The sequence below is a fragment of the Homalodisca vitripennis genome, chromosome 2, assembly GCF_021130785.1.
Source record: "Homalodisca vitripennis isolate AUS2020 chromosome 2, UT_GWSS_2.1, whole genome shotgun sequence".
Lineage (NCBI taxonomy): Eukaryota > Metazoa > Arthropoda > Insecta > Hemiptera > Cicadellidae > Homalodisca > Homalodisca vitripennis.
Window position 1 is genome coordinate 128,851,797 of NC_060208.1, and position 17,831 is coordinate 128,869,627.

At 32.5% G+C, this 17,831-nt stretch overlaps 1 protein-coding gene across 1 annotated transcript in view; it reads left to right on the forward strand.

The window, feature by feature from the left end:
* LOC124354728 (chromodomain-helicase-DNA-binding protein 1) overlaps window positions 1-17,831 on the forward strand; it is a 77,172-nt gene that overhangs the window by 39,814 nt on the left and 19,527 nt on the right. Inside the window, exons 15-24 of the mRNA XM_046805385.1 lie at window positions 94-468; window positions 1,067-1,309; window positions 2,561-2,725; window positions 3,040-3,169; window positions 5,247-5,395; window positions 5,493-5,694; window positions 8,135-8,294; window positions 10,091-10,337; window positions 10,845-11,189; window positions 12,115-12,293. Of these exons, the coding sequence (XP_046661341.1) occupies window positions 94-468; window positions 1,067-1,309; window positions 2,561-2,725; window positions 3,040-3,169; window positions 5,247-5,395; window positions 5,493-5,694; window positions 8,135-8,294; window positions 10,091-10,337; window positions 10,845-11,189; window positions 12,115-12,293 (2,195 nt within the window). The remainder of the gene's footprint in view (window positions 1-93; window positions 469-1,066; window positions 1,310-2,560; window positions 2,726-3,039; window positions 3,170-5,246; window positions 5,396-5,492; window positions 5,695-8,134; window positions 8,295-10,090; window positions 10,338-10,844; window positions 11,190-12,114; window positions 12,294-17,831) is intronic.

Genomic DNA, 17,831 nt, shown 5'->3' on the forward strand with positions numbered 1-17,831 from the left:
CTTTGAAATTTTATGATATTTGATAAACACATTTTGATTTGTGGGCTCTATTGTATCTTCCAAATCTGATGTTTTGTGCACCTTTTTTTGTAGCAACTTATCCGAGGCTCAGGCAAGCTGGTGTTGCTGGACAAGTTGTTAGTACGGCTCCGGGAGACAGGTCACCGTGTGCTAATCTTCTCACAGATGGTTATCATGTTGGACATACTGGCTGAGTACCTTCAGATGCGACACTTCCCGTTTCAACGACTGGATGGCAGGATTAAAGGAGAGCTCCGAAAACAAGCGTTGGACCACTTCAATGCAGAGAACTCTCCAGATTTCTGTTTCTTGCTATCTACACGTGCTGGTGGTCTTGGTATCAATCTAGCAACTGCAGACACTGTAGTCATCTTCGACTCAGACTGGAATCCTCAAAACGATCTACAGGCTCAGGCCAGAGCACATCGAATTGGTCAAAAAAATCAGGTAATATTTTGTGTTCACTCAATAATGTTAAAAGGTGTTTGAGTTTGAGATGTTTTTAATGAAAATGTTGCTGAAACACTCTAGAACTAACAAAATTCTTTATAAAAGTCTTATAACAAAAATATTTTATGAAAGAAAACCACAATCTTAGTTTGTTGTATTTTATTAAACAGAAGAAATTTCGAAACAGTAACAGGATTTTTACAGTCGCTGTGTAACTGATCAATCACTTATCAATTAAAAATACAACAATATTTAACTACTAAAACTAATAAAAATATCTAAAATATCACCAAATAATTGTGTGAGATGAACTTATAAACGGGTTGTTCCTGCATTAACACATGCTATGAGATTTGTTTTTGATTACAGACAGTGAACTTCATACTTTGAATTGATTTACATGTAAGCTTTCTCTTGAGTTATCTATAGGTTTGAAATGACAAGTTTTCATAAATTCATTATTGTCTCTTTGCCATTTATATAATGTTTAAAAGGTAATATTTAAAAGATGGGCATTCCTACTCAAGAAGTTTATTTTTATGAAGCCACCAAAAATGGAAAAATGTGAATAATATTCATGGTCTGTTCTTTACAGGTTAATATCTACAGGTTAGTGACTAAGAGCAGCGTGGAGGAAGATATCATTGAGAGAGCGAAAAAGAAGATGGTGCTGGACCATTTGGTGATACAGCGTATGGACACTACTGGTCGAACAGTGCTGGATAAGAAGAGTGGGTCCAACAACACACCATTCAACAAAGAGGAGCTAACTGCTATTCTCAAGTTTGGTGCCGAGGAACTCTTTAAGGATGAGGAGAATGCTGATGAAGAACCAACTGTGAGTAACTTTAAGGCTCAAAAAGTGTTCTAATCATTTTTTTAAATATTAATAATCTGAATTTTTTGGATTTCACTGTCTTTTCAGGTGTAGCAATTATAATTTAGTTAGTAACATTTTTAAACTAGCCTTTCTAATCAACTTTTACCTGTTTTCTTCCTCAGCTTATATTTATGTTAGCATATTTTCAGTGAAAACTAATTTTTAGTAACTTTTCATAATTATATTTTTAATTCATTATATCAAGCTGTAAAAAAAAATAAACTTACACTAACAGGTTTTGAATTTTAATATAGTATTATATCTTTCAATATATTCAGCATGTCAAAGACTAAGATTTTTCAGCAGGTTTTGCAATGTTTATCCTACAACTCATACGTTGGACGTTATACGGCATCCCAATTTTACCATTCTAATAGTATGTTAGGTGGCATCAGACATTGTTATGATGTAATTTTTACTTCATTTTCTGTGTAATCATAAAGAATTCCTGGGAACAAATTATGACAGTTTGAAATGATTACGTCAATTGCATGGTTTTATTATTGTAGCCAGATTCCTAATGTATTTTCAGATGTGTTCACATCAGTGTCTCAATATGTTGTTACCGGATACTGAGTACATCTTTTCTTGGTGAATTCAAAGTAATTGCTGAGTTGGAGAATGGTGATAATTCTAGTACTTACGAAAATATACAAAGTGATGGTGATAATTTCCCTCACTGGAAATAGCAACAGATAGTGACATTGATGATAGCCTAGGCATATGCCCAACAGCAAATAGTGGTGATAGTGATGATGGATTTTACAACAGCTGGTCTGTTTATGTAGGACCTGATTTTTCTCATTTTCATAACACATTGTTAAGTGGGAAATAATATTTAATACAGTTACTTTGCTATCACAGCATCAATCATAAACATTGCAAACTGACGTCATTACAATTTTAGATGCCTTCCAACATACAAGTTGTAATGGTTCATTCAATATATTTTTAAATCTTGTTATTGTTAAAGTTATTATTGATCATGTTATTGTTGTATAAAATATCCATCTTTATGGAAACTCTAAACTTAATGTAAAGGCTAAAATTATTCAGAACTCCTAAGTGGCTTTTAATTTTGTTTAATTACATTTCTCAATAAAACATATAATCTGGCAATTTAAAATTATATTGGGCAAATTTTGTACCTAATTATTTGAATTAAGGTCACAAAAGAGATAAGACAATGAATTTTTTTTTGTCTTCTAGTGTGACATAGATGAGATCCTGCGGCGTGCAGAGACTGCAGAGGATGCACCAGCCACAGCAGGGGACGAGCTACTATCAGCCTTCAAGGTTGCATCTTTTGCCGCTTTCGAGGAGGACCAGAACACACAGAGTGAACAGGAGCCAGAGGAAGAAACGAGAGACTGGGTAACTGTCACTCAATCAGCTAAGCATGCAATTGTGAAAACTATTTTTAGCAAGCTAATTAACTTAACCCATCATAGCGAACAATTGGAGGAAAAGAAGGTGGTCTGCTAGAAGGTGGCAGACTACTGATACAATCCTCCAACAGTAACATCTCCTGAACACTCTTAGACAACAAGCACATGTCTGAGGCTACACTGGAGAGTACAATATTGCCCATAAAACAATTGTTGGTTGATAGCTCAAAGTGAGAACTCTTTTTTAATATTGAGAACAAAAATATTTGTATATATTACAACTAATGTATGTTTGTTCAGGATGAAATCATTCCAATGGACTATCGGCAAAAAGTTGAAGAAGAAGAGAAAGCCAAAGAAATGGAGGACCTATACTTACCACCTCGCAGTCGAAAAACCCTCCAGCAAATCAATCAGTCTGAAAGCGATGGTAATTCATTTTTTAAGATTTTTAACCTTGTTTAAATGAGTCTTTTCCATTATATTTTAATCTTTATTTCTGGCATTTAAAAGAAACCAGATAGTGTTTTTATGTATAGTACACTTTAACCCTGCAACTGGCTTTAAGCGATTATCGACGCATTAACTACAGTTTCAAAATGGCGCTAAGCTATTTTCGACGCATGATGTCGTTATATGATCTCTCACAGCAAGTATATTTTTACTTTGTTTGAAGTAAAACATACGTAAATCTAAAGATAAAGATCCAAGGTTTCATATTATATCATAAAACGTTCTATATTTACGTTAAATCTTTCATTATAAAATTCTAAACTTGGATGTTCACATTTCCGATTGCCATTTGTTTGCGTAATTTCCGAACAAGCTAAAATTACCGTATGTTTGTCAAAATTCCCTATCGTGAGTTTACGTTCTACACAATCGTAAGTGTCGTCATTGAAAACAGTGTATTCTTGGCTTTCAGAAACATCTTTTCAATAGCCAGTTGGAAAATAAATATTTATAAAATAAGCGTTTGAAAAGCTCGTGTTTTGTAAAATCCCAAAATGCCTAATGCGTCGAAAATAGCTTCATTAAATTTTATTATTTTTGTTACTTTATCGTTGTCTGGAAATAGTAAAAATCATATCAAAACAAAGAAGAAGAATTGCTCTAAACAACAGTATCGTCAACGAAGACTATGAACTATATAGCATTTTATTTTTGTTCTGTTGCGCAATCACCGACTCAGCCAGTAGAGAAGAACGACGCATCGCTTGGTTGCCATGTTGATTTCTTTGTTGTTATTACGCCATTGCCGGTATTAGTGTATTGCTTGCTATTTATTTGGATATTTTAGACTATTCGTTATTTAGTGTGTATAAATAAAAGTTTGTTTAGTGTTTTTTTTTTAATTAGTGCAGTGAAAAATGTAGAGGTTAGGTTAAGTTTTAGTGAATAGGTTGGATTTTTGTGAAACTGATAATAAGCCTATGTTCACGTAGGTTCAGTGTTTTATTATTTTGAAGACAATTTAATTTTAATCAAAATTAAATTTTGATTTAAATTTATGCAAAGGTATTTATTATAAAAGCATATTCATGTATTTTAGACAATAAAGTTTTTTTTATTTTTTTCTGAAGGTATTAGAGTTTTATTTCTATGACCATCGCTTGTTTTATTTATTTATTTTTTTTTAACAAACATTTTGAGAAAAATTTATTCTTTACTAATATTTTTACGTTAATCTGTAAAAAAATAAAATAACATTAAATGATTTAATCTTTAATATTTTTTTGTGAAACTACATTTATTTCTAAAGAAATTGATGTTTTTAAAATGTTTGTATCTTAAAAAAATAGATGAGCAGTGATTAAAATACAAAACCCTTACAAAATCACCAAAAAGTGCCTGCCATTTTGGGAAAAATGATGGCCAGTTCCAGGGTTAAGTCTGTTTTTGTGTCGTGAGATTTTACATAGCAGGTCTACAACTTCATTGCAATAAGCTGATTCAATATCACATGCATTTTATCAGTGAATTGTGTACTAAAATATGGATTACCCAATATTATCCCAGGAGGACATCAACCAGGTTAAACTACAGGAGCTGTTCTCAAGTGTTAAATCTTTTAAATGATAAGTGTTTACAGAATTGTAAATAAAGATATTATATAAGATACCAAAACTTAAGATATTTTGCAACAATCACATGTACTGTAAAAACTCTAGATAATGTCAAACCCAAATGTTAAAAAAGAAATAAGTATTCTATTTAAGTACTGTATACTTTTTGTAATAGTTAACAATGGCAAATGTCTGAAGTACCTATTATCCTTTCAGATTAAGTATTGTTAAGTTGTATAATTTATTTGTAAGTTTAGAATTTCACTGTAAAATACATAATTTTTAATCTTTAAGTGAATAAAAAGAACTCTAAAATATTATACTTTTTGATTTCACAAAACGCGGCACTACTGAGAAGTCGTTAGTTTTAATAGTTCATTAAGGGTTAATGTAAAAAAAAAACATTCATTATAGTAAAACATTTTTTGTTTTGTATTTTAGGTGAGGGAAGCGGTAGGGGCAAAAAGAGGAAAAAGAGAACTGACTCAGAATCTGGAAGTGAGGAAGGCAGTGATGAAGAAAGGCCAAAGAAACGGGGCAGGCCTCGACAGGCTAATAAAGAGATCATTAAAGGCTTTACAGAAGCTGAGGTATATTTCGTTAAATATATTTTACTACATAATGTGTTGGCAAAAATTTTATTTAACTACTGCTAAGAATTGTAGTAATGGTGAATGTTCTGTGCAGATCCGAAGGTTTGTAAAAAGCTATAAGAAATTCCCAGCACCCATGAAGCGGCTGGAGGCAATTGCGTGCGATGCTGAGCTACAGGAGAAGCCACTAGCCGAGCTGCGCAAATTGGGAGACATGCTGCGGGAACGATGTCAAGCGAGTGTGGGCGAGCAGCAAGCACAGAAGGAAAATGAAAATGAAGACAGCAACCTCTCTGGTAGATATTTGAATATTTTAGTTCCACATTTTGTTTTTTATTGTTTTACTGTGTGTTGTTTATCAACAAATATTTTAAAGTATGCCCTAATTTGGAATAAAAAATTCTATCTTATGTAGTTTTCTGTTTGATTAATATTATGTGTTTATCTACACTTCTAATATTACATATAAACAAATCATTATATTAGTGAATGTAGGGAAATATTTTGTTAATCCTTTTTCAGAAATAATGTTAAATATTTCATTTGTATTTTCTCTAATTGCAATTGTTAACAGTTTTTTTTTTTATGTGTTATATTTATAGTTACATATACAGTGTGACTAAAAAATATGGATAAACTCTGTTTAGTTCTTGATGGATAAAGATGGAGGGTTTGAAGTCGGGACACCTTTCTAGGAATTATACGAGAAAGTTTTGCCCATTTTCCCAAAATTAGATTTTGGAGGGGGAGTGACTCAAAATTTTTTAAATGTAAAGACCCATTAAGTGACACCTCATTTGTAAGGCAGTGGGAACTAGAGCTTTCTATCTCAACCCAGTACAAAATGGCAGCTTATTGAGACTAATTAAGTTAAAAGCATGGATGGATCATTTTCAACCTTCAATGGACAAAGATAGAAAAATTAAACCTAAGACAGCTTCCTAGGAAACAAAAGGAAACCATTTTCCCAAAATGGGCTTTTTGGGGAACAGGTTAAAATTTTTAAATGTAAAGTTTCACTAGCACTAGTAATTACAATTACATTAAGCAATAAAATGGCTAAAACTTACTAACCTGTGTTTTTACATCAGATGTTCAAACTGCTGTCCCAGTACAGTTTGACAATGTCTAAGCCTCTTGTAGAAACTTGAAATGGCACGCTATATGGATTCATGCAGGGATTTTTAAATTTCCACTGTTATCGTGTCCATAAAGTCATTAATGCATTGAGGTTTCATTTTATAGACTTGTTTTTAATGTAACCCCCACACAAAGTAGTCAAGTGGGAGATAGATCTGGTGATCTTGGTGGTCACTCAATACTTCCTTTTCTGCCCATTCAGCGATTTGAAAAAATATTGTTTAAATACTCGTGGAAATGCAGGCCGTACTGTGGAAGTGCACCATCCTGCTGGAAACAAACTTTATTACTATTGTTGGTTGCTACTTGGATAGCTGGATAAACCTGATTTTGTAACATTTCCTGGTATACCTTAACATTAAGGTTTCCATCAATAAAAAAGGGCCCAACAAACTGCTTAATTTTTTCAGGGTGCTTGGCATGTTGTCTCTCATCCAATTAGGGTTAACATAAGCCCAATAATGAGAATTGTTTCTGTTAACCTTACCGTTTAACATGAAAGTTACTTCATCTGAGAAAGCTGTGTTGTTTAATCTAATTGTGTTATTATCAATGTTCCACATAATTATTTCACAATATTCTATCGGCGATAAAAATCACCCTTGTTTAGCTCATGAACTAAACTATTTTTATACGTTTTATAACCACTATCATGTTAAACCATGCAAAGAAATGTTTGAGATATACCTAACATCTGAGAAACTTTTCAACTTGAGGCATGAGGATCTTCTACAACAGATTGTAAAACGTTGAGTGACAATGCTTCATTTGTAACCAATGTTGGTCGTACAGGTTTGGGTCGTAACACTGTCTGTTTCCTGTTAACGTTGGATTGTTTTTTAAACTCCTGATTTAGATACAGGGTTTTGATTTTGAGTAGTGTCATTAAATAAATTCCTTACTTTATCATAAAATCTCACCCTGTCTCCTTATTCTCGCTTCATCAGGATCATAATATGCTCTTGTTCACTTAAACACTCCATTTCAACGTAAAGGTAAAGTATCACATAAACACGTCTTAACTTTATTGATGATAATCAGAAACTGAAAATGATACTGAACTTCCTCAAAACTGATACAATAAAGGAGGCCTGCCCTGCAGCTAGTAATAACTGTAACAGGTTTGAGTTTGTGGGGAAAGTGGTTATCTATTGAAGTTATTTACTTTCTGAATGAGGATGTTTATGTTTTGCCTCAATTAATTTAAATTGAGTAATTTTTTACTGGGTTTGAGATATAACTTATATAAATTTCCACAGTTCTTTTATCAAAATATTTCAAATGAGGTATCACAATGGGTCTTTACATTTAAAGATTTTGAGCCCCCCGAAAAGTTGTAACAATGACTGAAAAGATCACTTATATTTCGTAGAAAGGCATCCCTCCATCAAAATCTAAACAATGTATCCATACTTTTAACTCACACTGTATACTAAATTAATGAGACTGAGAATTTGTTGGTGAATGTGTAAATAATGTCAAATTGTTCTTTGTTATGCCTTTTCCATTGATGCTTTGAAAAGTTTAGGATAGTGGGATATTGTATGGAAGATATCCAATAAATATTAATACTACAATGGTTTATCTCATTAATAGGACCACCTGGGAAGAGAAGAGGGAGAGGACCCTCAATAAAGTTTGGAGGAGTTTCGGTGAATCCTAAAACTCTTTTAGCCATTGAAAAGGAGCTGGAACCTCTTGACATGGAGTTACCACCTGATCCTGAAGAAAGGTCAAAATGGACTATGACCTATCCGTAAGTATTGTGGCATTATCTACTTATATATATATATATATATATATATATATATATATATATATATATATATACTAACTGTTACCCGCGGCTTCACACACAATCTTTAGAGCCGGAGTCTTTATATTACTTAGTAAAATCACTTATGATGTAAAATGATGCGAGTTCTATGAAAATTTTAAAAGGTAAGTAGGTATACATCAAGTAGATACTATTTCAGTTCATAGTAAATATTATTAGAGTTAATTAATATATCATGTTTTGTACTTGGAAGAGCATTTCTGGTTCAGATTAATTAATTATATTTGCAATGTCACAGCTGTTTCCAGTCCTTTTCATATATTTCAGGTCTAAGATATTTCCAGTACCATAGTAGAGTTTGCCTTGTTGTTCTGACAAAGAAAAAAAAAAAAAAATATATATATATATATTATATATACTTACGTAGGACTGAGATGCCTACTTTGGTTAAAAAGTGCTTACTTAAAACTGTTTTAAATTCACTTACCTACTATGTCACAGTTTAGCTTGTTATATTGCCTGGATCAAAATACTATATACGTTTGATTATCTAGTTCTCGGAAGTTTTTTTGACATAGTTGAGTTTGCCTTCTCCTGATGAAGAAAATACACATATAAGTAGGACTGAAAAGCCTATTACAACCTAGGGGGAAGTCCTACCTACTTCTTATGTACTTTCGGTATAAGAGGAAAATCCTTATTAAGGTTATGCAAGATTTCAAAATAATTGTTATTAAAGTTTTGTGTTACACTTGTTTTTTGGACTGTATCCAGGGAAAGAATGAATCGTTGAAGCATGTTAGTATTCATTTCTGTTTTTCCATAAGCCATTGTTAAAATGTAATATCATAATGTCAAGGAAGCTCACCAGTTTAAAGTAACTTATGTGAAAACATTCATAACTTTGTTCATTGGAAAAATTATATTGTTTTGGGAAATAGTATATTTTAAGGTTCACTTATTTTGGTCACAAAGGTTAGCTTTATAACAGTATTTAATGCATTAAATGATTTTAATTCGTCACTGGCGCAATCTGGAGTAAAATTTATATATTAATGTTTTATTATTACTGTTTTATTAGCACTGTTTACTTGTTATTGATAAAATTTAAATGTAAACAGGTGTTTCAGAAAGTTTTTCAAACTATAGCTGTCAACAGCTGTTTAGTGTCAGTTTAATTTGAATTATGAAACGTAACAATTACAATTTTTTCTGAATTCCAAAATGATATTATATACATATATGTGTATGTATTTTTATGAAAGTTTAGGTGTCTATCATGATAGGATGCTATTTATTATTTTAAAAGTTGTATTATTTGAATGTATTTCTATGTGTTGCATAGGCAGTGTTAGCTCTTAGACTACACTCACGTCACATATGTGGTGCATGGTACTTCGAGGTTTAAAGAATCAGAATGGATGCTTTGCCATCAAGAATACAGCCAAAAAACCTGACATCAGCCATTGTCAGTTGCAGAGTTAAGGAAAATAAACTCGTTTTTTAGCTTAACCATTCCTACTTGTTTGATAAAGAATGTTTTTTAAGTTCGTTAAATAACAATTTGACATATTGAAACAGTTATATGGATGATGTAGTGATGATTCTAAAGGCTATATAGATTATAGTTTTAGTTTAATTTTTTTCATATAGCTTCAATTGTCAACACAACAATGCACAGATATATATTATAATCTAATGGTTTTTAATGAAGTTAACTATAAGTAAAAAATAAAGTTGTATGTGCCCACCAAATTTCTATGTTATATGCGCAGAACAAAAGCAGCCAACTACGACGTGGAGTGGGGAGCAGTAGAGGACAGTGCTCTGCTGCGAGGAGTGTACCAGTACGGGCTGGGTTCTTGGGAGGCCATTAAGATGGATCCTTCACTGGGTATCAGTGAGAAGATTCTGGCAAATGATGACAAAAAACCACAGGCAAAACATCTGGACATGAGAGCTCAGTACTTGCTAAAGATACTGCGTAAACGAAGCGGAGGTGCCGATGCCAAGAAACCTCAGGTACACTGGAACACATAGAGCCACTGAGTTTGGTGAATACGAGGCTATTTTTGCAAATAGTGAACTAATTTAGCAAATGATAAATGAATTGTACAATGTATTAAAGTGTTGTGAAACTTTTGGTTCATCAATTGTGCAGTCTTAGAAATGTGTTGATCAACAATGGATCATAAGGTGGATTAAGGGAAATTACAGTTACTAAGTAATCAGCCCCAATTTCGTTAACCCTGATTTCCTTTTGGAATGTTCAAAACATCTTGAAGCATCATAATAATTATAATTAACGTGCATAACAGTTTAGTAAGCTTTTTGCAGAAAAGTGTATCAAAAAGTTTATCGATTTATACTAACCTCAGAATTGTTTTATTTTTATCCTTGACATGTTTTTACTTGCTATGCCAATAGTCGGTGTGTAATTTTAAAGTGCAATTTATGATCAGTAAAAAAATATAAGACAAAACAATTAATTATAAAATTGTAAATTAATTTGTATAATACATTTTTTAGAAAAGAAAGCCAAGAGCCACTACAAAAGTGGATCCACCGATGAAGAAACCAGTGTCTAAGGAGATAATTGAAGATGACAGTTCAGGAGCTGAAGAGAAACCTGTTGTTCCCACGGCCAGTACTGCCACTACAGTCACGGAAACAAACCACACCAAGGAGACTCCACCTAAGGTTAAAGTGGAAGAATCTGATGTGGACAAGCACAAACCTGACAAGAAAAAGAAGGATGTAATACCTAAGAAAAAGAGAAAGAAAGGAAGTGATGGGCCAATGCATTTTACAGCCAATAGTGAACCAAGAGCTTTGGATGTCCTTGGTGATCTGGATCCATCGATATTTAACAAGGTAAAATATATCAATTTTGTCTCCTTTTACTCCAAGTAAAACTTATTTTACATCTGATGTGTTTCAAAGAATCACAGTATTGCAAATATGCCGTCGTTAAATATTTTGAAATTAATCCGAACTTTAAATTAAAATTCTGAAAATATTATTGTATAGGCCTATCTGTTAAATAGAAAAATATCAGAATTAAGTTAAAAATGCACATAAAGACAATAAATTTAATTCCAAAGCAATTATTATTTATCTGTATATCTTAAAAATAATAATCAGAAACATATTTCAGCCTATTTATATTTAATAGTTTTATGAATTTGGCATTTTTGTACAAATTTTAAAGACTGTGAGGGAAACCTAATATTTATTAGTTGTGACATCAGCATAAACAATTAATTTTTCACTGGGAGCTTGTTTAGTAATGTCGGTAACAAAGACAGGAAACATGAGAGGGCTCAGGATGGGACCCTGAGGGATTCTAAGCCTTTATATTGTTGATGGCAGAATAAAACTATGTTATGTACATAATTTACAAACCAATTGCTACATTGCTATTGAAAATGATAAATATCAATTAATTTGAAGCCTAAAATTTTGTTTATTCAAAAGTGACTCTTTTTACGTGGGTAACCATGTTTGAAAAAAGAAAACACAGGAAGAAACAAATTAGTAAACAGATTATTTTGTAAAAATTAGTCATTTGACTTTTTTAGTAACTTATCAGTTCTTGTAATGAACTTATTTCAAACAGTTTAATTAAATTTTACACAAAGCCTGTACATTTTAGCATAAGCTGCAATATTATTTTCATATCAAACTTAAATGGTAAAAAGCTTTTTACTGTGTTATGTTGGCTGGGATTAGTAAGTAAAAAATAGGGTGGACTAAGCGTATATGAAGTTCAAAAGTTGACAGATTGATTGTTTGGCAGTGCAAGGATCTTATGCGGCCAGTGAAGAAGGCATTGAAGGCACTGGACAATCCAGACCAGTCACTCAGTGAGCAGGAGCAGTTGCAAACGACACGAGGACATCTGGTACAGATTGGTGACCAGATCAATAAGTGTCTCACACAGTACAAAGATCCCGATCATATCAAGGAGTGGCGGAGGTTAGTACACAATGTCTCTTAATAATCTATAACACTATAGTCTTGTAATGTTAAAGAAATCAGATAGTTTAGGCTTTTGTGTGCAGGCTGTCTTCAATGATAACATGATATTTTGGTTATAATATTGCATATTAGTGATAGAGAAATTATACTGAAAGTGTGACGTGATTCATATGTGAAGCAAAGCCATATTTCGGACAGTTGAGCAAAATCATTGACAGAAAGATTTAGAAGTACAAACATTATTGTCTTTATAGGATTGTCATATTACTCCTATAACACATGCTTTTAAAAGAAGCTAGATCAAATACTACCAGGAACAAAACAAAATGTAGAAACAAGAATCTCAAAATTGTAAAACTAGTTTTAAATTGTTTTATAGCTACATACAAATAACAAAATTGTAGTAGGAAGGTTTGATTCAGTGTGACTGTTGATTTTAGCTCTAGTTCACATTCCTTTGTCTCTAATTTCAAAACAATGTAAATAGTTTGTTTTGAGGTCCTCCACTGGTGACTTTTTTTCTGTCTTCAGATGAACATAACTCCAGTTTCCCTTTGTCAAGTCTGTGACAGCGTCAGTTTCCAAATGTTGCACTAAGAAGAAGGTGAACTGGAGCTAAACTGAACATTCATATATACAAATTTCATACTTATAAATTTAACCAAACAACCAGTGATTTATTTCTTTTATTACGTCACAGAATTATGATGTAAAACTTAGCTGAAATGAATGGTCAGTCCCATTGGTGACATTTTAGCTTGAGTGAGTCTTGTTCTAGTTTCAGTTATTGTTTGATTTTGAGAGTATAATATAATTAAATAGTGAATGATATGTGTGGATATAATTTTAGTAGTGTATATGTCGTGATGTTCTTTGTGCAATAATATGGTTTTGATAATTAGCATCAAATCTTCGAATGAACTTTTTAATAATCCCTGGTGGTTCCTTGGAATTTGTCTTTTCCCCTAGTGTGTGACAGGCATCAATAATTGTATCTTGTATGTCCATTCCTAACGCCTTTCCTACAACCTTGACAGTGTTGATTACATCATTATTTATTACTGGCACACCCTGGATTTCCACTCAGTTCCTTTTGGAATACTGTTCTGCCTCATCAAATCTATCTTCTAGCATTTGAATTTTATCCTTCAACTTCTTATTTTCTGCAGTGAGGTGTTCAATCTTCTCCAAATACAGATTCATTTTCTCAGTCTGATCCCTCAATGCATTTGTATTTTCATCCATTTTTTCACTCATAGATTCATAAGACTTATTGAATTCTGTAATTGAGTTTTTAATGCTCATTTAGCAAGTCTTTAATAGCAAATAAAACGTTTTGCAGTGTAAGCACATACCTGCAGTAGCCTCCAAATCAAACAACATACTTCTACGCCTTTCCTCACTACATGGATTGCACCTCCACACAATTGAAGGAGTATAAAATACTCAATATCAGCTTTACTTAACTCAACATATGTTCCATGAAAATCCTTTCCACAATCACAACATGAAGATTTCAACTGCTTGGTGTCAAATGCCTTATTGCACACTCCACACTGTGCCACATTGAGGTTATGTGGGTGTGACACTCCAATACGATACACAATGTAATAACATTACATACGATACACAATGTTATTACAAATCGAAACTTGAAATTATAGCAACTCAAAACAATCAAGTTCACATAAACTTGTAAGATGACAATTATTTCATTAAATCGTACTCACACACCGTCTAACAATGAATTCAAATAGGAGCTTACTAAACACGTCTGCACTGTTGATCGCTGTGCCATAAAAATATTTCATCTGACTTTTAAAGAGGGATCTTTTGCTTGTAAAAATCCGTGTCTGTGTACGTTTGATTGATTTTCACATTTGATTTTATGTGGTGTTAGTCATTTTTAAAGTAACAATCATTTTCATCATTAAAACCTGTTAGGAAATACTTCTTAGCTACTGGTAGTGTAATTTTACTAATCATGTAGGTTGAAATGTACTTCATTAGGTTTGTATTATTTCCTGATAACACAGTATAATGTGAACACTGTTTTGCAATCTGTGATGACTCACTGATAATTTTTACATCACTTTAATGAAGTATTGATGATACTGTAACAATCTTACACAAGATCAAATTGTATAGAAAATGAACTAATGCCATTTCACCAATAATGTGTACCTGGTGTTAACCCTAGAACTGGCGGTCATTTCATCCTGTAGTGGCGGGCTGTTTTGGAGCTTCGCGCAAGGTTTTTTTTAAAAAATTATTTAAAATTATAAAATAAAAGCAATATAAATAAGAGTATATATTTTTGTGTTCAGAATTAAACGTAGAATTGCACTATATTGTAAAATTAACCATCAAAAATTTTCTAATAAACACTTTTTATAATCAAATATAAATTTACGAAAAATATTTCTTAAATTTAGGGGGTGGGGACCATACCTAGCAAAATGAAGTTATAGTGAGAAATATATTTATAAGTGAGATAGCCATTCTGTGTCAAATTTTATCTAGTTTCAGAAAAACGTAAACATTATACACATTTATGAAAGCATCATAAAGCTATAGAACAAAAAAGCAGCGATGCGTATAAATTCTGAAAATCGGGTTGTACACGTAAAACTTTGGTAAAACAAGTTTTTCAAATACATTTATCTATGAATACATGTTATTTTGCATATTTTATTACTTAGAATAAAATAGAATATACAGTAGTAATGAAATAATTACCATAAATTATTTTTTGAAAAGTAAAAAAAAGTTAAATTTTGCCATTATTCAAAAATTTTGCGAAAAATTTTTCATTCAGCAAAATATAAAATAGTTTCTAAAGCTTGTACTATATCAAAATTTATAAATTTATGGTTTATAAGTAATATGAAATATTATGTAGTTAGAAAACTATAAATATAACTAAAGATATTAAAAAAATAGAGAATAACCCAAACAGTTATTATATATAACCAAAGAAATTACAGGAAATATATATTTTATTGTGAAAACTATCTATTTACCAAAAATAAATAGTTAATTCAGAGCTAAAAGAGTGCTATATATAACGTTTAGTAAGTGAAAACAATAACAAACTATGTGTCAAGTCATTTTGCCATAGCCTACACAAAGCCGGGTAATTTCTCAAACATATTTCAGTAAATAGAAATTGATTTATTCTAAAATATATATTTTTACACTACTACGACATCAAACAACACACTACACATTAAATACGACACTAAAACACGCGTATTAAAACTATTTAAACTTACAAATATCCACAGCTCGGCACGAAAAGTAATACAGAACGGCAGCGGCAATATGGCGGTCACAACAAACGGCGTCGCGTTTTCTTTTACGTTCAAAATAACAAGCTTGCTACGTCATAACCATAATACAAAGAGGAATAAAACCCATCTGTTCCTTAGCATTTTTCTTCCCGAATCCAATGGTGCATGAATTATATCGATACGTTACCGGAGTATATTATAAAAAGTAATTATAGGAGGGAATGTTTGATCGACAAAATTTTGACGGTTAACACCACAAAAGCGGCATTAACCGACATAATTATGGTCGATTAACAGTTCTAGGGTTAAGAATACTTAGTTCTTCTAGGAGTTTATTAAAAACTGTCTCAATTTTAATGACATTTATGAAATCATACTTGCAACTTTTTCTGAAGAAGGTACTTTGGATATGTCAGACTTGTTTGATGGTCAATTGACTCAAACTTTACCTATGAATTAGAAATTTTCCTTAATATTGAGCTCACATTGGTAGCAAAAATGTTTGTCTTTACTTCTTTGCTTTCATTTTCATATTCTGTAAAAGTAATTTTTACTAAAACCCACCTCGTAATTGGCTTGCTTATTCCTGTATGTTTTTATACTACAGTGCAATCTCGCTAATCCGGCAGTATATCGGGATTGGTAGTTGTCGGATTACCGAAATTGCCGGATTAATGGATGTATGGGTAAAAAAATGTACGAAAAACATACAAATGTACATTGAAATTTATTAGAAACCAGTTTAAAGTATAGTTTAACATAAGTAGAACGCAAAAAGTACAATTGGAAAATAGCTATATATTAAAACGTAAATAAACAAACAGTACAGTATGCCTAATCTGGCTGTGAAATAAACAAACGGAAGGATACAGTACAAAAAATTTGAAAATCAATATGTAAACTTACATACTGTAAAATGAAAAATCTGCTTATTGCCTATTCATTACAGGCAGGAAAAAAGTCTTCGATAGTTTTTTTGTTCTTTAGCATCAAATGAATGCTTCAAACACTTTTTCTTGAAGTCCTTTGAGTGTAAGGAGTTCAGAAGCTGACGCACTATTTTCCTCCGCCCAAGTTATAGCCGTGGTGAACCCACGCAGCGCGCCTGATCAGTGTTTACTGTCTGTGGAGCAGCTGCGACACAATCAGTTCCCCTCTCCCCTTCGTCGTCGTCACCGCTGTCGAGTATGTCTGCTACTATTTCGTCGTCTGTCATTATTTGGTACAATTGTTCTTCTTCCTCCCCGTTGAACCAGTCATTTACATCAGGTCATTAGGATCATCCACAAGCTGCTCAATAATTGCGTCTCTTAAGTCATTTAGCTCAGTTTCGTCGTTTTGTTGTTCAGAGTCACTTTTTTTCTGTTTTTCGTAATCCTGTAGTAACGTCGGAGTAGGCCACAATTTTTTCCATGAACAGATAATGGTTTTCGTTGAAAGTTTTTCCCATGCACTAGCTAAGTTAAAAACAACATCTTTAAAGGTTTAGTGCTGTAACAACACTCCTCTTTTGACAAAATACTGTACAAAATACTGTACAAAAGGGTTTTTTTTGTAACTTGTCTTTACGGTTTGGATAACATTTTGATCCATAGGTTGTAGTAATGGAGTGACATTTGGGGGCAAAAATAGTGCACAGTTGTTGCCATCCATTAATTCGTCTGCGTTAGGATGCCCAGGGCAGTTATCGAGAAGTAACAATGCTCTAAGAGGCAACTTCTGTTTTTTTTTTTTTTTTTTTTTTTTTTTTCAAAAATTTCTTGACTGATGGAACAAAGCTGTTATGAAACCATTTGTTGAAGAGAGTCTTTGTCATCCAGCCTTTTGTTTGGTTTGTGTATTCCACAGGCAAATTTACGTTCTTAAAACACCTGGGGTTTTTTTATTTACCGATCACAGCATTGGTAATTTATGAGTGCCACTGGCATTACAGCACGGCATAAATGTGATTCGGTCTTTTGCCAACTTGCGGCCAGGTGCGCTTTCTTCAGCTCTGTGAACAAACTTTTTTTGCAAAAGGCGCCAAAATAAGCCACTCTCGTCCGCGTTATACACCTGATTTGGGGTCAAGTTCATTTCTTCAACAGTTGTTATGAATATTTCTATAAAGGGCTCAACCGATTCTTCCTGGCACCACAGTCTTTCACCAGTTAAACTTAACAGTCTAATCCCGAAACGTCTTTTAAACTTGTCCAACCAACCTACACTGGCACGAAAGTCGTCCTTCTTCATTATTTTGTTG